This window comes from Microtus pennsylvanicus, chromosome 9 (genome assembly GCF_037038515.1).
Source record: "Microtus pennsylvanicus isolate mMicPen1 chromosome 9, mMicPen1.hap1, whole genome shotgun sequence".
In the NCBI taxonomy this organism is placed as follows: Eukaryota; Metazoa; Chordata; class Mammalia; order Rodentia; family Cricetidae; genus Microtus; species Microtus pennsylvanicus.
Window position 1 is genome coordinate 73,206,647 of NC_134587.1, and position 24,195 is coordinate 73,230,841.

Sequence of the window (24,195 nt, forward strand, 5' to 3'; positions counted from 1 at the left end):
AGGAGGTGGCAGCCAGCACTGTGACCATCATGGTGACCGCAATAGTCAGAAACATCTCTCAAGCTCACTTTTGGGCTGCTGTCACGCAGCCAGACCAAGCGCCTTACCATGTGACTTCTCTGCTGGTAAGTGTCATTATGGCTGGTAGTGACTTCCCTCAGAGCTAATGACCCAAGAACCAAACTGGCTGAGAATTAGATTTGTTTGTTTGATTTGTTTTTCCAAGACAGGGTTTCTCTGAGTTGCCCTGGGTGTCCTCCAGACTGACCTCGAACTCAGAGATCTGCCTGCCCCTACCTTCAGACCACTGCTGTGAAAGGCACTCATCCGCTACGCCAGGCTGTTTTTAAATCTATTATTTCCCTCACTATGCCAAGCCTCTCCACTTTTGCAAGTGGCCTGTGCCTTTGGCGTTTTATCTACCGCATTCCCGCCTACACCAATATCCCGAAGCCTTTCCCCTGTGTCTTCTTGCAGCTGTGTTTTATACAGTTCTTGTGGGGTTTTGTTTTCTTACTATTTTGGTTTTGTTTGTTGGTTTTTGTGACTGGGTCATCACACCCAGTCACCCAGCTTGGCCCTGGCACGGTAATTCTCCCACCTTCGCCTCCCAGATGGCGCTAGGATTAAACAATGTTTGAGCTGATTCACCTGGCTTCGGCTTTCAAGCTTAATATCTGGATCTTTGATTCATTTTGATTTGGTCTGGTGGGTTGATGACACACAGAGAGAGCTACTTTCACTCTTCCGCAAAAAGTTTCCCAGACACTATTTATTGACCGTCTTTTCCCCACTGGTCTTGGCACTTCTGTCAGAAACTAGTTGGTGATGTGAGGACAGATTGATTTCTGATGAACTGAATCATTAAAATGTTCAAGGCCAAAGCTTTCCCCATCTGCTGTGCCCATTGCCAAACAAACCATCATCTGAGGCGCTGAACTGTAGCCAGCGTCAAGAGGGATGAGGATGGCTGGCCTCGGGAGAAATTACCGGGACCATGAAATGGTGGGCGTAAACATATAAATGATTAGCCAGGCGATGGTGGTGCATGCCTTTAATCCCAGCACGTGGGAAGCAGAGACAGGCGGATCTCTGTGAGTTCAAAGCCAGTCTGGCCTACAGGGCGAGTTCCAGGACAGGTTCCAAAGTTACAGAAAAACCCTTTCTTGAAAAGCAAAACAAAGTCACAAAAAGGTATAAAGTATGGACCATGTGGTACCCACTATAGCAGGGCTTCTGTGAGTCAGTCCTGGGATCTTCACCGCTCAGTTTTCCCAGCTGTCAGCAGAGACACCTCCCTGGCCCTGCCTTCTAGGTGTTTTCCCTAGGAGGCTCAATTTAGCCTGAAGGTGAATGGGTAGGGAAAGGGACTTCTCTCTTCCTGTCACTATCCCCTTCAAAGGCTCTTCCTCTTTTACAACTTTGGGCCCGGGCATCTGACAGCCTTAATCAAAGCAAGATCACCCATCACACCTGACTTGGAATCAACGTGGAGAAATTGCCGTCTATCTAGTAAAGGTTGTGCACACTTGGAGTTTGATTTTCAATCAGGATTAAAGATTTTTTTGTTTGCTTATTTTAGGTCACAGCAAAATGTATGGGAAGCATCAGAAAATCCCCATAGACTTCCTGTCTCAAGGCATGCACAACTTCCCTCCTCTCCTTGCCTACATCCCCCACCAAAATGATGGGTGTGTATAACTGTTTAACCTACACAGACATGGTGGCCCCCACTTTATTTAACAACAACTCAGGAGGCAGAGGTAGGGGCATCTCTGTGAGTTCAGGGCCAACCTTGCTTACACAGCAACGCAAGTTCCACACCAGCTGGAGGGTGTGGGATAGAGTTGGAGATCAACGTAGCCAGCCTTACACACACACACACACACACACACACACACACACGGAAAGGAAAAAAAATCAGTTCAAAAAGAAGGTACTGAGATGCCTCAGTGAGAATGGGTGCGTGTTGCCAAGCATCTCAAACTGAATTTGAGCCCCAGGACTCAAATAGTAGAAGGAGAAAAGTGACTTCCACAAGCTGTCCTCTGACTTCAATGTTCCAGCAATGGCATGTAAAGCCCTCCACAACTACAAAAAGGGAAAAAGAAAGAAAAGAAGAGAGGAAGGAAGGAAGGAAGGAAGGAAGGAAGGAAGGAAGGAAGGAAGGAAGGATGGAAGCTGAGGGCTGAAGGGATGCAAATGCCACACAAACCTGTAAGCACCAGAAACCAGCAAAAGTTATTAAGCAAAAGAAATAATCAGATTATATGCATTAGAAAAATAACTCTGGGTCACTATAGAATCAGAGCTCTGTTTCTCTCAACAACTAGCAGGATTGTTGCAGGAAACAAGGCCTATCTATCAGAAGGATTTCTGGAGCAGGCTTTTAAAACAGAAGCTCTGGGCCCGGGCTTGGGTGTCAGTAGAGGTCACATGGCTCCCATTAGCGTGATTCCTGTGACTCTGAAGTCAGAGAAAAGGATCAGAGGCCATTAGGCACTCTTTGCAGTGACCTCATTGAGAATCCAGTGTGTCATTCCTGACATCGTTCATCCCAGCACGCAGGAGGCAGACACAGGCAGATCTCTGATTTCCAGTAAGTTTCAAATCAGTCGGAGCTACGTCGTTACTAAAACCCTGTCTCAAAACAAAGCAAAAAAAAACCCAAAACAACAAAAACCCAAACATCAAAAAACCAGAGAAATCAGATCTGCAAGTGACATCACTGTCCCCCGACTAGCCTTGGAACAAACAGAATTGTTAACGAACCAATTGATAAACTCCAGTGAGCCCTCCACATTGTCAAATTATCCAATTAGGAAGGAAAGATGATTTGACGTTTAAGGGATGTATAGCTTACTTGCAAACACCACAAGTTGCTGCCCACAAGGACCTTTTGAATTTGGAGACCATCTGACCATCCCCAGAGATACGAAAGGCTGCCTTTCTGCTAAGCAGAACATCTGATACTTTAAGGACTACACTTCGGAGTGGCAAAGCCACTCACACGCATTAGCTTACTTAGGTGCCAGGAACTCCCCAGAGTTAGGGAAAGTACTCACTTCCAATAGACAGATCAATAGTGAGATAAAAAGTGTCACACAAATGGCAGGACTCTTATTCATGGCTTATTCGTGGCTCTCCTCGGACACTGCCTCTCAACCTGGATGAGGCTCCTGTGTTCTAAGGTACTTCGAATAATAGTGCACACTTGTTGATAATTCTTCACGTGGAAAGATAAACAAAAACAGAGATAAACCTGTTGGGTGTGGTAGTTAGTGTAGGCCTGTAAACCCAGCAATCAGGAAGCAGAGAATGGCCGAACTGAGTTGAAGGTCAGTCAGGACTAAATAAATTTCGTTTGAAAAAGTGAAATAAACGGTGGAACGTCATGCAAAAAAAGTAATACTGCACAGAGAACTGGGATTATCTTTCCTTCATCCTCTGTTCATTCAACACCCACTTAAGACCCCCTGCACTGACAAAGCCAGCTTCTCGGGGTTTTCAGTCACAATCTGGGAGATTGGAACCCCGGCAAGTGACGGTCGCTCAGCTTTGGGACTTAAATCCTTGGGCGCTGTCCTGGAGCAAGGTGAGAACAATAGCCCTTTGAAGATCCGAGTTTTGTTTCATCCGCTTTGCCTTGTTGTCTCCGTCCCCTCCTGTCGCAGTGAGTCTGGGAATGCGCTAGCTGCCACGCACAACCCTCCAGGACTGGCTGCCACAGAGCTATAGAAATTCGAGACAGGCACGGATCTGTAGGCGGAAAACAAAAGCGGCACTAATCGTCTGGTCGCTTCCCCCTGCCCTGCTTCCCCACCCCTACCCCCCGCCCCGGTCCTAGAAGGCGGCGCGCCGCAGACCGGGGACTCCCCAGGTCTAGCTAGGAGGCGGGGTCGGAGCCTACCAAGCTAAAAAGGCTCCCTTTTGCAGAGAGGGGGACCCGCCTGTAAATAATACCCGGGGGCAGGAGAAAGGCTCCCATTGGCCGGAGGGCAGGTGACGAGCAGGGGGCGGACTCCCGGGAGGGGGCAGTCATAGGGAGGGGGTGTGCGCGGCGCGGTGTCAGTTTTCGGAATCCCAGCGCGCACAGCTCGGTGCCGTGGGACCCCAGCCCGGCTCAGTGCCCCGGCTGCTGCCTCCTCGGCTGGGCGTCGCGGCCCACTCCGCTGCCCTCCCGCCCCGTGTCTTTTGCGAATTCTCTCGGCAGAGCTTCGCTCCGAAAGACTTTGTTTCCTCCTCTGCCCTCTTTGTTGCTCTGCAAACCGGCCTCTCCACAGCATCTGACTCCTCCGGGAGTTGCATCTCCAGCCCGGCGATCGCCGTGCACAACCCCGCCAGGTCTCAACACTCTGTCTCCGTTCGCCCCGGGAAGCCGTCCTTGACTTCATTGATGCACCCATTTCAGTGGTGTAACGGTGAGTCCCGGGTCTGGCGGGTGAGCGGACACCGCTCAGGTCCAGGTCCCGAGCCAAGTTTCCCCGTCCCAGAGACGTCCTGGCGTCCTGCGGTGCTCTGCACAGCGCGCAGTTTGAAACGACCCATTCTCAGTGTCTGGGGATAAAAAGGGTCTGGAAGCAAGTGGAGGGCCAGGGGCGTGTGAGCCGAGGGCTTCCCGGTCTTTGTGTGGCGGTCTGGCTCTTCTACCCCCTTCGCCTGCCTTTGTGCGCTCTCAAACTCTGTTCTTTGTTGTGGTGGTTGGAAAATTAAATCCGCGCTCGGGCTAGGATCTCCTAGAGGGAGCTCAAGTTCCGGCTCTGAAACTTTGCAGGCTCTTTTAAATATGTATACAGTGCAACGTGCGGGACCGGGCGCGGGGTGACTTTCCCCATCTTTGTTGGTTCCCACCGGCTTCCAGGGGCAGGATTAAAGAGCGTCAATACTGAATAGATAAAGCCTTGCAGATTATTGCTGGGCCCCCAGCTCAGGGCTGGCCTGGCAAGAGCTTCGCTTTCTGACAAGAAGACCAGACCGCGGGGTCTGCTTTTAGTCTAGATGGTGACAGCCCCTCTATGCTCAGCCAGCCACCCGCCACCAACCCCTACCCCACACTCCACCGAGTAATCATGCTAAATTAATTCACCTGAGGCTTTTTTGGTGGCTCAGTTGTTACGGGTTAAGAGCGGGTCTGGATTCCCCGTCTAAGGAGCTGATAAATCTTTCTGAGGCGGTCACTTAGATGTTAAAACCACCCACCCTTCCCCACCACGGATCCCCAGAATCTTGGCCCCTCTCTCTAGACATGAAGAGTTGGGCGAGGTGAAAAGTAGCTGGAGCTTTTTTTTTCTTTTTGTATGGTTGACTGGTTACTCGGGGTGGGGGGGGGGAGGATCTATTCTTGAGTAGATTTCTGCCAGATCTTGGATTAATTATTTCAAGAGTCTTTTGTTTTAAGGCAGAGTTTCGGCTGCCCCTGTCCTCCCCTCCCCTCCCCCGCCCCCTGTCCTTCCTCCTTTTGCAAGTCAGATCTAATTTCCTGAAAATGAACCAAGCTGTGTGTGATAGGCGGGTAGTAGAGAGGGGCGGGGGATGAGGGTTGAGGCTGACGGTGTGTCCCAGCATCTGGGAAAGATTCCCTTTGGCTGGAAAGAAGCAGTTCCCAGATCTGCTGGTCTTGGCCAGACCTGCTCTGACGTCATTCCTACATGCCGCCTGCCAGCTGAGATGCGCTGGTGTCAAGACAATGGACCAGAGACTTAGGGAGGACTAAGCTGTTAATAACCCCGAACTTTCTTCTGAGCAGTTCCCTTTGGAAACTTGCACCTTCCCTGCCCCATCCGCGTGGTGTGGGACCCAGGCCTTGCTCATTCTGAACATACTCCATCACTGACGTGCAATGCACCCTGTCTTTGTGTGTGTGTGTGTGTGTGTGTTTCGAGACAGGGTTTCTCTGTGTAGCTTTGGAGCCTGTCCTGGAATTTGTTCTGTAGACCAGGCTAGCCTCGAACTCTCAGAGATCCACCTGTCTCTGCCTCCCAGTGCTGGGATTAAAGGCATGCACCACCACTGGCTTATCTTGCACTTCTTTTTTTTTTTTTTTTTGGTTTTTGTTTTGTTTTGTTTTGTTTTGTTTTTCGAGACAGGGTTTCTCTGTGGTTTTGGAACCTGTCCTGGAACTAGCTCTGTAGATCAGGCTGGTCTCGAACTCACAGAGATCCGCCTGCCTCTGCCTCCCGAGTGCTGGGATTAAAGGCGTCCGCCACCATCGCCCGGCTATCTTGCACTTCTTGAAGTGATTTCTGCCCCCTTGAAAAACCTCTTAGAGACCCTATATCTGGGATGCATATTCTTTGACCTTAAAGTTTCAAAGAAAAACTCAACTGTACAATTTGGACAATAACTATTTTTTTCCATTTCTCTTCAAGAGTATAAGTTGAACATTCCCAATCTGAAAATTAAAATTCCTGGAAAGTTCAAATTATATAAAATTCAAATGTGAAATCACAAGAGACAGTTTCACATCATTAAACTTTGCTCTGTATACAGAATTGCTTAAAATGTGTAATGTATTCTTCAGGCTACGTGAACAAGGTGTATATAAAACATAGGATGAATTTCACATTTAGGCTTGAGCCCTGTCCTGGAGATACCAAACTATGTACAAATATTCTAAAGGAAAAACATTTAAAATCCTCATGAGGTGGGGTTTTCAAGCCAGGCGGTGGTGGCACATGCCTTTTAATCTTACGACTTGGGAGACAGAGGCGGGCAGATCTCTGTGAGTTCAAGGCCAGCCCTATCTACAAGAGTTAGTTCCAGGACAGACTCCAAAGCTCCAGAGAAACCCTGTCTTGAACCCCCCCCAAAAAAAAGAAAAATTAAAAAAAAAATGAGGTGGGTTTTCACCGTCACCCATGCTGGCCTCAGAAAAACTCTGCCTGAGCCCTTCAGACTGCTGGGGTCACATAAGCTACTTTGACAGCAGGCCGTTGTGTGTCAACAGTTTTTCCTGGGGAGATGCACCTTGCATGTCTATTCCCCCCCCCCTGCATTCCACAACCGGCCAAAATACAGGCACCACTGAAGTCCAACTTGGGTGAGCCAATCAGTTTCATTGGGGTTACTTACAGGAATATGGGCGAGCAGAAATGGTTCAGATAGCTATATCACTAAAGCCCACCCCAGCATGGGTGACTGCTCACAAAAGCTGGGAAACCTGAAGCACACTGCACAGCCGGCAGCTCAATAGGTGATCTAGTTGGGCTAACCCTCTTTCAGGTAGCTGGTAGGTTTTCAGAGTCTTTTTTTTTCTTTTTCTTTTTTTTTTTTTTTTTGCAGCTCAGCTTCCTTCAGAGTTCAGATTCTCAGCTTTCGTTGTTAACTCTGGTGGGGAGGGGCCTGGTGAATCTGTTCGGTTTTAGGGACTTCCTGAAGCTATTTGAGTTGTTCGCCTTCCTGCAGAATGAAATATTTTATTCTCAAAGAAACTATTACACAACGCAAGCTTGAACATTTATTCTTGAAGCTGCCTCCTTATACATTTCATAAAGTCCCAAGTTCGCTGATCCAGTCCTAGAGCCCCAGAGAGAGGCTTTTAGGAATTGGGAACAGATGGAGATAACTGATCTAGGATTGCTGGAACCAAGGTACCAAAACTGTGTGCAAGTGTAAACCCTGCACACACAGTTCTGGTTTTCCAGAATAGAAATAGAGGATCTTTAGGACCCAGTAAATACCAGAGTCCTGCTTAAATAAGTTCCATAGAAAAGCCATGGCAAAAGTGGAGAGGATGCTGGCCCTCTTACAGTATCAGATATTTCTGGTAGGATGAAGGAGGCTACTGGCAGTACAAGGTCCTGTTGGTCCTAAACGTACAACTTTCTGGAAGAGAGTTCCTGAGGCCCTTTTCTAGGGCAGAGCGAAGGATGCTGGGGCAGATCTAGCATGATATCTTAGAGAGTTTCTCTGAGAAAGGCCCACAGAAAGCAAATCCTCAAGTGGGAATCAGGGATGAAAATGGTATTCTTTCTAACCCTCCAGTGGAACCTAGAAGTAAGAAGCATCCTCTTGAGCAAAGCAAATGCTAGTAGCTAATTGCTTCTTTAATCTCCCCTAATTGAAAATTCTTACAGAACAAGAGCTTCTTTCGCTTTCTGTTTCCCCCACAAGGTCTAGGTCAGTATATAAAACACACCCGGAACAAAACCTGTTGGTTGACTAGTGATTTATTAGCTGAGGGCAGTTTCTGGGCAGTTTTCCCAAACATCAGTCTTCCTTCTTTGAAGTAGGAGCTTTTGCCAAGAAGACTAGGTTGCTTTGAGAAAACAGGGATCTGTCTGTTAACTAGCTATATAGGCAGATCAAACATTAGCTTAGGGCACTGCCAAATGCTTAGGAGTCCAGGTTAGTATCCCCAGATCTAGAAAGGTTCAAGCTTGTTAGAAGGACACTTAATTCCCGGGCTTTATTTGCTCCTAGAATTATAGACTCACCTCTACCATAACATCTGTCAAGGAAAGTGCTTGAGCTGTCTTTTTCCTATATGGAAAGTCATCCAATCCTCTATGCACTGGATTATTCTTAATCTCAACTATCATGCTTGTCATCTTAACAATGCAGAGTAAAACAAAGGTCAATTTAAGTTGGTACTAGCAACAACAGTGTAACAAGGTATTCTGAGCAAAACCCATGGCAAGTGATGCAAGTCCTTAGCATTGTAGAATTCCATGACAGAGATATTATTGGAGTATCCTAAAGATCATGGCAGGGGCTTAGGATTCATCTCAGTAGACCACTGCCTAGCCTATGCAAGGTACTAGTTCAACCCACAGCCTTGGCATCGGAAAGGAAAATTCTCAGGAAGACCAACACTAGACTTCAGAAAGGAGAGAATTCTAGGCAGAGAAGGCTTCATAGACAAAGGGGTGGAGACAAAGACATGGTTGGGCAAGATTTAAAAAGACTGGCCCAGGCAGAGAATGCTCACAGGATATTGCAAGGGGGCAGATGCATGTTCATATAGACTTGAAACCAGACAGGGGTTTGGAAATTACATGGTAAGTGAAGTTGGCAGATGTGCCAGACGTGTAGGATAATTAGAGAAACTAGAAAGGGTGGTGACATCAATAAGGCAGGAATAGGGGTGTGGCAATAGGATGGGTCATGGTCTTTGACTTTTGAATGAAGGCTTAGGTCATCCACTAATAGAAGAGTTAGAGGAATGGCGTGCCTCGTGTGTGATGGCTTTGTCATTACTGACAGAATCATACTCATACATGACTTAGAAAATCTTTAGCTCATAGCTTTTTAAGGTTTAAGTCTATCAAGTGGGGAGGTTGTAGCTTTATGTCATGGGGTCCAAGAAGCAGGGGGGAAAAGGGGTCACCATCTAAGTCTACTGCAGGGTGGCCTCAAGTCCAGACCATAACACTGTCACAACTGATTGCTGTTTCTGTAGCTGGTCTCCTGCAGTTGTGGTAGCACTCACTTGTAGTAATTACCAGGTAGAATCCTAGCTCCTAACCAGAGAGCCAGGAGAGAAGCTAGTCCCTAAGGTCTGGAAGGAACTGGGAACGTAAAGCCTGGGAGTGGAGAATGTGATTAGTGATTGGGATGTAGGACACAGATTCTGGTTCATTGGAGATACCACTCTTTAATGCTTTTGGTGATTCTCTTCCCAGCTCTGTCTTATCTATACCTTCCTACATGTCTGAGGTGATATAAGAAGGAAATATTTCCTTAAAGGAATTTGATTTTTTTTGTTTGTGGTGAGTTTTTTTGGGGGGGGGGGTCAGGGATATCACTGCATAGCCTGGGCTAGCCTAGAACCCCTGATTCCCTTGTTCCAGCCTGAGTAGACACTTCCCAGATAATTGGGGTTATAATGTTATGACATCATGCCCAGTTAAGAATATCTTGCCTTTTTCTGAAGACTTTCTTTGGTTTATTGCCCAGTCTTGCTCACACCCACTTCAACACCAGACATGGGCAAGGGAAGACATTGCCTCATGGGAGGGCCAGTGAGAAGGAAGCAGCAAGTGGCAGTCAGTGCTTCCGAACTGACCGTACAGGAGGGTCTCCATGGATCTTTTTGTTTGTTTTTCGAAACAGGGTTTCTCTGTAACAGTCCTGGCTGTCCTGGAGCTCTTGACAGCCTGGCTATCCAGGCTGGCCTTGAACTCACTGAGAGCCACCCGCCTCGGCCTCCCAAATGCTGGGATTAAAGGCGTGCGCCACCACCACCCAATCTTCCAAGGATCTTCTTAATGAATCCAGTTCATTTAGTGTGATATAGGTCCAAGACCGCACCATTTTAACAAGTTCTTAGGGGATACACTCGAGGATGGAACTTTGAGGCTGTGAGTAGAAGGAAGCTGACATTCCCTGGTAACAGTCCCCATCACACCTTGTGGAATGCCGGCCTAGACTTCTAGTGAACGATTTCTGTTCCGGTTCTGATACAGCTTGTCTATGGAACAGGCGGTTAATAGTGACAAATGACCTCTGCAATTGCTCTTTGCGTTTGTTATTTCTTATACCATCATTTCTATTACTCGATTTTGCAAGTTTTCCTATGAGGTTAATTCTATAGCAATAACTCATTGAACATCACAGAGCTTGCTTAGGAGACTTAAGTCAAGACTCAATGTATTTTCTCCCCTAAGGCTTCTTTTATTATATACTCAGTGTCTCCTACTTGGAGGCAATTTTGATATTTTCTTTTTCTACTTTCTACCCTTACCTAAATTCTTTGCTTTTTTGAGACATAGTTTCTTTGTATAGTCCTGGCACCCACTCTGTACACCATGCGGGCCTTGAACTCAGATCCACCTGCCTCTGCCACACAGAGGACTAAAGGTGTGCACCACCATGCTAGATTTCTAAATTATTAATCCATTTAAGTACTTTGCCTACCATTTCATTTCATAGATTGATGGAGTAATTTACTCAGGACCATGTATTCAGTAGTTAGTGTTAATATATAAGTTTAAGTTAGTGCCTGACATTCCTACTAACACAGTGTGCCACGGGCCCCAGTGGTAAGTGTCTAACTTTAGTATTCTTTGCCTCTTGCTTTGCAGGGTGTTTCTGTGGCCTGGGACTGGTTAGCACCAACAAGTCCTGCTCAATGCCACCTATCAGTTTCCAAGACCTTCCCCTCAACATCTACATGGTCATCTTCGGTACAGGCATCTTTGTCTTCATGCTCAGCCTCATCTTCTGCTGCTACTTCATCAGGTTGGTTGCTGGCTGGCTGATCTGGGGAGGGAAACAAAGAAAGAAGGAGACTAGGGCATGGAGGATATTAAGCAAATCAAGCGCATGTGTGCGTGTGCATGCACGTGCACAAACACACCAGAGCTTTGTGCTAGAGCCTCTGGTGGGAGGATGTACATTAGCTTGCTCCGCTGGACTCTTGAGGTCTGGTATTTCTATTTATATCAACCTATCAAGTTATCCCAGAGCACATAAGGTCACCGAGGGTTGGACTGCATTCCACCAGTTGGCCAGTTAGTCTAAGGCTGTCTAGAATGACTGTTAGCTTAGCGATAAAGCCAGCACTCTTAACCTGCTTCCCACTCACAGCCAGGGAGAGGTCGGTCGGTAGGTATTGGTTCTTTCGCCCTCCTGTGAAATTGCCAGTTCTCCCAATGCTGGTGTTAGCAGACTCATAAGGAAAACTCCTTGTTTACTCTGTCTTTCTTGTCAGCTTTTACTTTTGAGAGGGGAAAGAAAGAATGGCAAGTACTCTTAGTTGCTTAAGGATCGAGGAAAGGACTTTTGCTTGGCAGGGGTAGCTGAGCTCCAGGAACTATTTCTCCTTATGGTGAAGGCCGCACGAGCTTGTAGCTGCTATCTACTAAAAAGCTGGGGAGATGATGGTTCAGTAGGTAAAGTGCCTGTATCGGGAGTGAAATTTGAATACCAGAACCTCTGTTAATGCTGGGTGAACACTGGCCCTAGGTAATTCCAGCCCTGGAATGTGGAGATAGGGTGTCTAGAGCAAGCTAGCAATCTAGACCAACCGCCTAGTGAAGCTCTGAGTTCAATGACAAGAAGCTGCCTCAGTGAATGTGATGGAGAGCTGTGAGGAAGACTTCCTGTGTCAGTCTCCTACATGTACACATATGTGCTAACACACATATTAATATGGATGTGCATGCACATGGGGAAAGTGTTAGACATGCTTGGGACTTAGAGTAGAAACCAAAGCAGCATGCTAGCGGGGTGTTCTGTTGGTACTTAGGGTTCTTTGGTCCCATGGGTCTGCCCTGTACATTGGAGACAATGGAGCATCTTCGGTCAATAGAACATGTTAATAGTCCTTAGAGTCTTTGTAACAACTGGCCCCTTCCCTGGCATACACATTGCCTAATGCCTGGAGAGACACGGGCTAGGAAAGGTCTAATCGAATCATTTAGGAAATTAAGAGCCGGGGTCTTTGTACCTTGTTGGGATTCTCTGCTGGAGGATGACTTCTGCCTGAAAGGCAGATGCTTGGAAGTACATGAGCCAAGCACTACTTCCCCAGCCCATGGCTGCTGTAGGGCTCTTCAGAACCTTCGCAAACAGGTCTTTTGTTGGTTTTTTGAGACAAGAGTTTCTCTGTGTAGCCCTGGCTGTCCTGGAACTCATTTTGCAGACCAGGCTGGACTTGAACTCACAGAGATCCACCTGCCTCTGCCTCCTGAGTGCTGGGATTAAAGTTGTGCACCACCACTGCCTGGCCTCCAAACAGATCTTAAAGCTTGAAACTTGAATTTCCCCACCTAAGTGGGCAGAGAAAATAGTGCTCGATTTTTCCTCTGATTTAATTAGTGCAAAGCCCACATTTGGCTGCTAAGTGGGAGCACTTTTTCTCTTCTACATCCTCTTTTCTGTTCTATATTCTCTTTAATGTTCCCCATCTCTATGTTTCCCTCCCCAAACCATTCTTATTCACTGGTCTTTTCCCTCAAACCCTGTATCAAGCAATTAACTTAATTCTCAGCAAGGGTCAAGTTATGAATGTTGCAAGTATCAAAGATTTCTTTAGGATGTGACTGGTAAAAATATAAACTTTTTGTTTTGTTTGTTTTTGTTTTTGTTTTTCAAGACAGGGTTTCTCTGTGGCTTTGGAGCCTGTCCTGGAACTAACTCTTATAGACTAGGCTGTCCTCGAACTCATAGATCTGCATGCCTCTACCTCCCAAGTGCTGGAATTAAAGGCATGCACCGCCACTGCCCAGGAGAATTATAAATTTATACCAAAAAAAAAAAAGCTACTCTTCTGGGCAGTGGTGGTACACACTTTTAATCCCAGCACTCGGGAGGCAGAAGTGTGTAGATATCTGTGAGTTTGAGGCTAGCCTGGTTTACAGAGAAAGTACCAGGACAACCAGGTCTACACAGAGAGACCCTGTCTCAAAAAAAGCCATAACAAAAACAAAGGAGAAAGCCAGGTGATGGTGGCGCACACCTTTAACCCCAGCACTGGGAGGCAGGTAGATCTCTGTAAGTTCAAGTCCAGCCTGGTCTACAGAGTGATTTTCAGAACAGGCTCCAAAGCTACAGAGAAACCCTGTCTCAACACACACACACAAAAAAAAAAAACAAACTATATTTGGTTCCTTTATACACACACACACACACACACACACACACACACACACACACACACTGGTGCTGAACAGAAGAAAATCCAGAGGCCAGCACTCTGACCAACAAGCAGATGGCTGAAATCCCTTTCCTAATTGGCACTAACAGGCGTGACCTTGCATTTTGGGCTAGTCTTTGCTATGGGCTTTCTAGTGTCAGGCATTGTGGTAAACCATTTAGCTCACTTAATTCTGTGAACAAGCCTCCAATGTAAGGGTTAGGGAGCTGCATAAATGAAGACATTCATGTCTAAACAGTTGAGAATTTGTCCAGGAAGATGCTGAGGTGGGTTCATCTGACAATTTAGCCTTTCATGCTCTCCTCCGTGTTTGTCTTTTGTGCGTCTTCTTTCTTGCGTGGGAAGTAGAGCCTGCAGCTGAGACCTCCATGGCCAGCCCCTTTCAGCTGGGTGTCGGGGTCCTATAGGAGACAGGCTAGGGTGATGTCTGTTACTGACTTGTTTTGTTTTTGGCTGTAGCAGAACAGAGAGTCATGACCACGTGATACTAAAAGCCGTCTCCACTGTGGTGCAGCGCGGTGCCATCTGTCCTCTCGGCAGTGTCCGGCCCCTTCACCGCCCCACCCTGTATGCTGTAGCCTGTCCAGAGCCAGCTGACCCCTGGGTCTCATGGTTCCAAAGGCCCGCTGGCATGTGGCGTGTGTGTCTATATATAGAAAGACACACAGGCACATAAGCTACTTCCTCTCTCTGCTTCTCACTTTCCACCTCAGCCAAAATAGGTCCGTGACTGCCACTCCTGACCCGGTGAGCTCATGAGCCAAGGACGCCTCAACTGCCAGCTGCCCCTGGTCTCCTCTTTTCCCTCAGAGCTGACCTCTGCTTACACAGGATGGAGGGATCAGTGGGATACAAACAGGCAGGAAAGGAACAATTATTTTCAGGAGCTGGCTGCATTGTTTTGCTCTCAGAGGGAAAAGAGGGAAGAGAGAGCCTGCTGGCCGTGGCTTGCAATGGTCTCACTGAAATCAGGGTATTTTTAGTTGCTTTGCTCAGCCAGCAGCTGAGAGAGCCACCTGTCCGGAGTTCTTGGCTCTCCATCCCTGGCTAAGACAGCCCAGAGTATGCTTTCTGCTGTTTTCTTTGCAACTATTTGAGCCCCATCCCCTCACAGCCTAATCCTTCCAGAGCCGAAATAGCCACGCAGGATGAAATCGGAGTTTTGAGGGTTCTGGATCCCTCCATTAAAGGGAGCCTGCCATACACAATAGGTGAATGGACCCCAGGAACCCCAGTGCTCATAAAGTGTAGCACACACTGCCCAAGTGTATCAGCATTGATGGTGAGGCGGTTGAACCTTTAAAAGAATCTGTGGCATTCTCCCTTAAACTTCTACCCCCAGACAAGGTTGGAATGTCGCTCAGGGACCTAGCAAGCATTCGGTCCTTAGACCTAGAGGGCAGGTTAAGAATGAGCTCAATGAACTGGGTTATTGCTGAACTGAAGAGTGCCTAGCAAGAACGTAATCCTAGCATCTCAGAGATGGAGGAAGGGAGATCAGAAGGTCAGGGTCATCCTTGGCTGCATAGCAAGTGCCGAGGCTAACCTGGGTTACTTAAGACTCTCAAAAACAGGAGAGAAAATGAAAGGGTTTTTTTTTTTTTCTAAAGAAAAAACCGCATACAGTATGGTCAGGTAATAGCTCACTCCTGCTTTAGACACCCTTCCCTGTCCATCTCTTTTGGGAGCTGAGAAAAACACACTTACATGATATATGAAAGCCTTTCTAGGGCTGGGTAGTTCTGCACATTAAAGGATTAGATAGTTGGGCCTGAAAGTGAGCAGAAAGCATACGGTAGAGAGGGCAGGAAGGGGGGCGGCGGGGAAGGGGGGGTGCAATGGCAGTGCTGCCTCAGCCCCAAGCCCTGGCAGGAGTCCACCTGGCTGGGACTTTCCCAGAGGCTCCAAGAACATTCAGCCTCGCCAGACCACGTGACTTCCTGTCAGAAAGGATGGAGGAGGCTGGCGGCCAGATCTTATCTGTCCTGACCCACCTCTCAGGCAGGGCTCTGCGCTCTGCTTCTTCGCCACCTTGGGAGGAGCTGCTACCACAGAAATGAGGTGATCTGTTTTCGTCACTCGGGCCAGCAACCTTTTTATTTGCAGGCTTTCTTGGTTGTAAAGTCTCCCAGCCACCCAGCCATGCTCTTAAACCGTCATAGCCAGTTCCAAAGGCAATCACGGACAATTCATAAACTGATGGGCCAATGGCATTTTAGAAAAGATTTTTTTCTTTGGTAGTGCAGGAGATCAAAACCTTCATATGGCCGGGCGATGGTGGCGCACGCCTTTAATCCCAGCACTCGGGAGGCAGAGGTAGGCGGATCTCTGTGAGTTCGAGACCAGCCTGGTCTACAGAGCTAGTTCCAGGACAGGCTCCAAAGCCACAGAGAAACCCTGTCTCAAAAAACCAAAAAAAAAAAAAAAAAAAAAAAAAACCCCTTCATATGTGGGAAACAAGTGCCCTGCTGCTGAGCTGAAGTTTCAGATTGTGAGATGAAAGTTTTTATACTAGGAGACGTTATTTTTTTTTTCTTTCTATTTTTACATAGTGAAGAATAAAAGCCGTTCTTAGCCTGTCGATTCTCTAAGAACAGGACTTGGCCCCACTCCAGTAGAGCCAGGTTTCCCTCCCATACTCCAGCCAAATCTATGTTCGAAGTGCTGGGTGTGTAGCTCCGTGGTAAAGCATGTATGCAGTAAACAGATCATATTAGCTATATGCTTTTATCATTGCTATGAAAGATGCTTGATTTAATTTGTGGTTTCGAATGGTTTCATCCATGGTCACGTAGTCTCAAATGCATAAGCAGAAAATTGTGGTGGCAGGAACTTGTGACAGAGGCTATTGGTCAATTCTTACTGGACAAGAACAGAAAGTAAAGAAAACAGCAGGGCCAGGGCAAGATTCCTCTTTCTGCAACCTTAATACCATTGAAAGACTAGATTAAAACTCTCATTATTGGATTATGTCTGGAAATGACATCATAGACCCCATAGGCATACCCTGAGATATATTTTACTTAATACTGAGATATTAAGGGTTTTTTGTTTTGTTTTTCTTTTTTGATTTTTGAGACATGGTTTCTCTGTTGCCTTGGAGCTTGTCCTAGAACTAGCTCTTGTAGACATGACTAGCCTCAAACTCACAGAGATCCTCCTGCCTCTGTCTCCCAAGTGCTGGGATTAAAGGTATGTGCCACCACCGCTGGCTTCTAAGGTATTTCTTAATCAAATTAACTTGATCATTATAGCATGCCAGGGACACTGGGGTTAATTCCTAGCACTCAACAACAGCAAAAAAAAAAAAAAAAAAAAGGTGAGAGACAGTTCTATGCCCATATATGGGAGGCCTCTCCACCTACCTGCAGCTGGGCACAGTAGCATAGGCCTATGGTCCCAGTTCTTTTTGAAGGTCATGGATTTGAAGTCCATCTGGACTATGTGTAGAACTCACAGGAGGAATTTCCCCACTGATGTAAGATGGCAGAATCAGTTTCATTCATGCTTCCCTGCTTCCCGTCATCTGTACTGTGGGTCACCCGAAGTCAAAGGCTTAATAAAGCATGCTGGGTATCTCACAGTCAAATAAGAACTCATGACTCTGATGTATTCTACCTAATTGAGGAGGCGGGGGGATCATGTTCTGTGGTAAACAGTACAGGCTCCCTAATCACAGAGACTGACTTTTATTTAACCCAGGAGCTGCTCCCCATCATCTCTATGAAGTTTGGGCAACTTGCTTGATTTCTTTGGGGTTCATTTATTTTTTTTTTCATCTATAAAATGGAACGTTCCTCCTTCCTGTAGTCACTTGGATTCAGTGAGACAATGTCAGTCTCCAAGGGACACACAACATACCTGGATGGACTATTATACTATTGTTATGAATATCAACATGCTGTGTTTTGGCTATCGAGTGGTTGTGTACAGACAAGCAGCTAAAAACATCTAGCTCCTTCTGCACATGGTAAGAATACAGTTGATCTCTGTAGTTTGGATACCTGGAGGAATTTACCATCTGGGAAAAGACAAAGCAGATAAGCCACGTAAGATGCCCCACTGGAGAACAACCCAGAATGTGACTGGGACCTGGTAAAGCCTTAATTCTTATCATCTCTGGTTGGCTTGCATACCTCTGAACTGTGCCACCACTGGTGTCTATGAAACAAGTACCTGTTTCATCTCCAGAAAATGTCCAAGCAGTCAGCCCTCTTCACATATACTGTCATTGTCTGCGCATCTTAAAAAGAAAGAAAGAAAGAAAGAAGAAATGGTAATCTGCCCTCTCCTCTTTTTCTTCACCTAGTAAACTCCGGAACCAGGCACAGAGCGAACGGTACGGCTATAAGGAGGTAAATACTGTCTCTTTACATTAAACTTTCTTCTTCACCACTTGCCCTGATAGAGAGAGCAAGCCCAAACTTTCATAGTCTACAATTCCCTCACTTCCTGGGCATCCTGGAGGTCTACCACTCCTGCTACTGTCTTCAAATTGGGTTTGCCCTTCACCTTCATGGAGAGAGAGGGGGTCGCATCATTCAGTGAGCCTCCCTGGCCTCTGTGGTTGGTACCTACAGACATCAGCTGCCTCTTTCTTCCTCAGGTGGTGCTTAAAGGTGATGCCAAGAAGTTGCAGCTCTATGGGGTAAGTATCTTGGGATAATGTTTGGGAGGATCCTGCTTAGAGCATCTTTCTCGAGCTCTTTGGACCTTCTCCAGACTCTTTAGTCCCTGCCTTCAGATTCCTGTGTCCAAACAGAAGGACTTCAACCCAGTAGGTAAAGCATTTTGTCTAGAGTCAGATAAGGCATGAAACAAAGGGATCACAAAAGACTCAAAATAAATGGGAACAGGGTGTCACGGTCTCTATGTCATAGACAATGTTCTGTGTAGAATCTGTACGGATGGCACAGGCTCTGTGCCATAAGCAGTATGCTGTGTAGAATCTATACAGGTGGCCCTAGGCTCTATGCCATAGGCAGTATGCTGGGCAAAATCTATGTGTGGTCATAGGCAGTGTGCTGTGTTGAATCTTTAAAGGTGTCACACACTCTTGTGCATAGGCAGTGTGCTACTAACTTTCCCTTTATTCACATCCTGTAGCCTGGTCTTTGACTAAAGAAAATAAGGTCCTTTTACTTATGTATATGACATTGTCCTAACAGATCAGTGACTTGTATCCCTTGCAATAGTTCTGGCCTGTTTCCCCTCCTTTCCCCCAAACCTCCCAATATAAGACCAATTCCATTGGGTCTCTCAACTTTGACCTTTTTATTTCAATTAAAATATAATTACATTATTCCTCCTTCCCTTCTTTCCCCCCAGCCCCATCTTTCATTGGACCATTTCCCAAAGTCCCCTCAGCCTTTGAGGTTACCTAACTCATCTCCCAAGGCTTCCATCCATAACCACAGACAGCCTAACCAGAGAGTGAGTCGTTTGTGGTTGTCTGAAAATGAGGAGGATTCCAGCATCACCAAACATGAGACTCCCTAGACATGGCCTCATTTTATTCTTGGTTTTCACATTGCTACCACACCTCCGGTCCTTAAAGTAATTTCAGGTGTTTCCTAAGCCTTTCACAGTCGTTCAGCTGAGATCGTGGAGTTTCATAAATGGAATTGTAATTATGGATTTGAAGAATGTTACAGCACATATATCTGTATTAGTCAGAGTTCTCTAGTGGAACAGAACTTACAGAATGAATATATATAAAGAATTTATTAGAATTGCTGACAGGCTGTGGTCCAGCTAGTCCAACAATGGCCGTCTACTAAAAGGTCTAAGAATCTAGTAGTTGTTTAATCCGCAAGACTGGATGTCTCAGCTAGTCTTCATTATATACTGGAATCCCAAAGAAGTAGACTCTAATGCCAGTGAAGGAATGGGCCTGCCAGTGAGAGAGAACAACAAGCAAAGAGCTACTTCCTTCTCCCATTGTCCTCTCCATAGGCTGCCAGCAGGTGTGGACCAGAGTACAGGTGGATTTTTCACCTCAAAGATCCAAAGAGATTTAGTTTAGAAAAATCTCTCACTGCCAAGTGGTGATGGGATATGCCTTTAATCCTACTCTTCAAAGACAGACAGCTCTCTGAGTTCAAGGACAGTCAAGGCTACACAGAGAAATCCTGTCTCAGAAAAAAAAAAAAGGAAGGGAAGAAAGAAGAAAAACTCTCAGGTTTGCCCAGCCATTTGGGTTTTAGTAAATTGCAGATGTAGTCAAATTGACAGCCAAGATAACCATGACATCTATCCTAGTCCTTTTTATTACTGTGTTCCTCCTTAGCCCATGCTGTAGGCTAGAATTTGAGACCAACACTGTCAGTTCAAAATTTGTGTGTTCATAAGAATGTTCTGAGTTTATCCTCTCCAATCTGGGACCCATCAGGGCATAGGTAACTGTTGAGCTTTGGAAATATGGACGGCCACCTCCAGGGTTTGAGAGAGCCTTAGAACGAACTCATACCAAAGTGGCCTGCATCTGCTAAATAGGCACTATGAGCCCAACTCTTTCTCCTGAGCCAAAATATATGCGGTGTGAATAGCTGGGAAGTTATCAGTAACACTAAATAATAGCATCCATGTCTAAGGGGTACTGTAGGGATTTGATCACACTGTGGCTTGTTAGATGTAAGATTGTGAGAAGATGGTAGCTGTTGAGTACCAGAGCAACCTAGAATGGTGTCCACATGAGGAAATAGTGCATCATGGGAAAAGAATTGGCATGCATATAAACAATGACCTGAAAGTGCTAACACAAATCTACAGTCCCAACACTAGGGAGGTGGAGGCTGGAAGATGAGAAATTCAAGAGACAGCCTTGGTTATACAGTGTGTCTGAGGTCAGCTTGGGCTATGTGAGAGTCTGTCCCTCAAAGAGACAAAACCTAAAATAAAGCCAGGATGTTGAGCAGAAAGATCCATGCTTCCTCTCCCAAGGGCCTTGTCACTAAGAGCAAAAATCAGCACACACTCTTTGTTTAGTGTTTGTGATGCAGGGGATCCAATTTAGGATCTCACAGATGGTGTGCAAAACTCGGCCACTGACCCATACCCCAGCCCACAGTTCCATTCTGAGATCAACATTTGGAGAAATGTAACTGGTGCTTCTGATGAGCCATGTTTATAATTTCTTCATTTTGGTTGATTTTAGTTTAAGCAGCCGTGTTGGCTGTTATCCTGTCAATGCAGTGTTATATTTATAACTGAGCTTCTGCTGGCTGATGCGGGAGGCAAGAGACTGGGCTGAAGTTTGGTTTCCTTGTTTGAAAATTTGATGGTGGATACTCAGGAGGGATGAGTGAAGAGGGTCTCTCTAGACTCTTAGCTCACAGATTCTCTCTCTCTCCCTTTCCCTCCCTCCCTCTCTCCCCATAGCAGACCTGTGCAGTTTGCCTGGAAGACTTCAAAGGAAAGGATGAACTAGGTGTGCTTCCATGCCAGCATGCCTTTCACCGCAAGTATGTGGGGATGTGATTGTGTGTGTGTGTGTGTCGGGGGGGGGGGGTTCTGTAGAGGAGAAATAATTACGGAGTATCTTTAAGAACCTTCTAATCCCGCCTATGCTGTTCAACAGTGATGCCCTAGGTTCTGCACCCCAGAAGGGTGAGCTCAGGGCAGGCACAGGGCTACTTTGTTCTCAGAAGCAGCTGGACTCAGAGACAGCTGGAGCCATCTGGAATGGCTCCTCCGAGATAACCATCCTCTTGTTCACAGGTGTCTGGTGAAGTGGCTAGAAGTGCGTTGCGTCTGCCCCATGTGCAACAAGCCCATTGCTGGCCCCACAGAGACCACGCAGAGCATTGGGATCCTGTTGGATGAGCTGGTGTGAGAGCTCCTTGTACATGGACACTTGAGAAGACAGCTTACTTTGTGGACGCCGAGGATCCTCTTACAATGAACAAGACTTCTGGGTGGTGACTTTCTTACTTGCCTAAAGGCAAAGGTGACAGGGCTGGGCTTCCACCAGCAGTGCCGGACCAGTACCAGACTTGCCCCAGCTCTCTGTCTCCCAGTGCTTCTTTCCCTGTTACCCAGTCTCAATGAATGGCCTCACCCAGCCAGACTACTCTATCTGGTACTACACTATCTGCCTGCCTCATCCTTGCCCTGGGAAGGAGTCAACCCTGTGACTGTGGATGTGGATACTTCCCTTTGGAGAAGAAGCTACTCCAACTTTGGAGGAGGTGGCTCCGCTCCGCCCATATCCCTTACTCCTGCCAGAGCCTTGGGATAGTTTAAAGGGAAGGAAGGAAAGATCAAAAGAACCAAGGTGAAAGATTCAGCATGAAATAAAGGAGGGCAGGGCCCCAGACAAGGGAAAAGTCGATGTTTACATGGGGTGTAGGAAACAAAGGCCAGCCTTGTCCTGGCCAACGGCAGGGTGATGGGACCAACCATCCCCTGTTAGGATGTTAGGTGCTATCTATTCTCTCCCTGACCCTGGTTAATCTCAGAGCTTCCTATTCCTTGCTGGTTTTGAAGAGACCCCATTCTAGAGGAAGGGACTTTTTTATCAGCACATTGCTAGGGGCTGTTATTATTATTATTTTGAAACAAAAAGGACCCTGGGATGGGGTGTCAGGAGGTTACCATAGTGCGGACGTCTGCTTCCCTCTGTAAACAGTATTTTTATACTTCATCCTCACCATCTCAGGCTTTACATATGTGGCCCCTCGAGGACGGAGGGGGTGGAGTCTCTTCTTCAGCCGAGCAGCTGAGAGTGGGAAAAGGTTATGTATTTAAAGAAAATTAAATTTAATAACATGTTTCTCTAATCAAATTTGGCTCGTGGTTGTGACCTGTGCCAGAAGCGGGAACAGAACCCTTCACCCTGCTTCTTCCTCCTCCCCGAGTCAGACCACACTTGGCATTTCTAGTCCTTTTGAAAAAAAGGAAACTGAGGGCTGGGCACAGCTCAGTGGTGGAGTGCTTGGCTAATGTGCTCAAGGACCTGGGTTCGGTTTCCGGCAATGAATAAGAAAAAGGATTACCTGTTGAACTTCGGTGTGAAGTAAGATCTGATGAAGCCAAATCAATCGCCAGGATTTTTGGAAATGTTTTAAAATCGATGTCTTCCCATGTCATTCACCAACTAAGTCTTGGAACGATAGGATTCTGTCTGTAAGTTCACTGCCTATGACTTTGGAACCTGAAAGGTCCATGTGGCTACTCTGGGACCCAATCTCTACTCCTTTTGTGTCGCTACATTCCCTGACCAGTAGTAGATCCTGGCCTTCTATCCCCCGTTTAGAATTCCACATGGTGGCAACTCATGGCCTCGATCATCTGAGTCCTCCAACTTAGCTTTGCAGGTGTCTTTACTCAGCTGACAGCAACAGCAGGAGTGTGCCCAACCTTGAGAGTTGTCATGTGGCCATTTACCATGATTAACCAGACTTTTGGGGGACCAAAGAATGCATTCTATATGAAGCTAATGTGGGGATGAACCATAGGGTAGGATATGGGGGTGGTGGTGGCAAGTACTATGTGGAGACCAGGAACAAAGGCTTTGATACAGTAGCTTCCTGAAGTTTATGCAGATAAACTTAAAAACCCAAACCACTAAGCACCATCTGAGAACCAAGCTAATTCGTTCTCCTCTGAGTCCCACATAGTCATAGGCAGCTACAACATGCCCAGTCCTCCTTAAATTAACAAAGAACTTACACCCTGAATATGTTTGAAAGGGAACCAGATCAAAGAAAGTTGTGTTGTACTATACAGACCAGCTTTGGTAACCTTGGGCTGGGCATAGAGGCACACGCCTTTAATCCCAACAGCTGGGAGGCAGAGGCAGCTGGGAGGCAGAGGCGGGCAGATCCGAGTTCAGAGCCAGCCTGTCCACATAGTGAGTTCTAACAGAGCCATATAAGTAGCCATGTACATAGCCAGGCTATGTAAATAGACCCTGGTCACACACCCACATACACAGAAGGTCTGCCGTTCCTCCTGATAGTTCCTGCTCAGCCCACCCCAACCAGGGTTTTCACCATTTTCACTAAAGTCCTTTATTCTTTGGTTTTGTCCCGTCTCTCTGAGCATCAGCCTCCCACCTTCACTGTCCTGGCCATGTCACTTACAGCTCAACCTTCTGCTGAAGCTGTGCGCACAGGTTCAGAGGGACAAATGTGATGGATTTGGAAGCATGACCAGCTGTACAAGCTTGTACAAATCCATGGAACGCGTTGAGCTGTTTATTCCAACTCAATAGTAGTGGTTTGCAACTGAGCCAATGTAAGAAATTAAGAGCCATGCCCATTTCCTTTCTGAGGGAAAGACAAAAACTGTTGCTTTGTGCTTTGGATTCTTTACCTCTGTGACAGCTCATCAAGATACCTTTTGTGCTCTGCAGAGGAGTAGGCAACATTGGGGGGCACTTGATGGTTACTGAGTGTCGTCAGTCATGATCTCTTACAAAACAGCACATTTTTCCTCATCTATGCCTATTGGCTGATATTACTAAGACTACCATATTCTTGTAGAATTCTCCAGATGAGTTGCTGTTACCGTGAAAGGAAGACAAAAAACAACCCCTGCAAAAAGACAAACCACAGGCACTGCTTTCATGCCTAAATGAAGGTGTGAATCCC

General features: G+C 46.6%; 1 protein-coding gene across 2 annotated transcripts; it reads left to right on the forward strand.

Moving 5' to 3' along the window:
- The first annotated feature begins 4,046 nt into the window (after window positions 1-4,046).
- Window positions 4,047-23,878, forward strand: Rnf122 (ring finger protein 122). 2 transcript variants are annotated; one of them, XM_075986474.1, is made up of 6 exons: window positions 4,047-4,421; window positions 11,025-11,181; window positions 17,910-17,955; window positions 18,207-18,248; window positions 20,981-21,063; window positions 21,320-23,878. In XM_075986474.1, the coding sequence occupies exons 1-6, from the start codon at window positions 4,397-4,399 to the stop codon at window positions 21,432-21,434; spliced, it is 468 nt and encodes a 155-aa protein (XP_075842589.1). In that variant the 5' UTR covers window positions 4,047-4,396; the 3' UTR covers window positions 21,435-23,878. The 2 variants fall into 2 exon arrangements, with proteins under 2 accessions (XP_075842589.1, XP_075842590.1); XM_075986475.1 differs by having other exon boundaries at window positions 4,074-4,421; window positions 20,984-21,063; window positions 21,320-21,573.
- The last annotated feature ends 317 nt before the right edge of the window (window positions 23,879-24,195 follow it).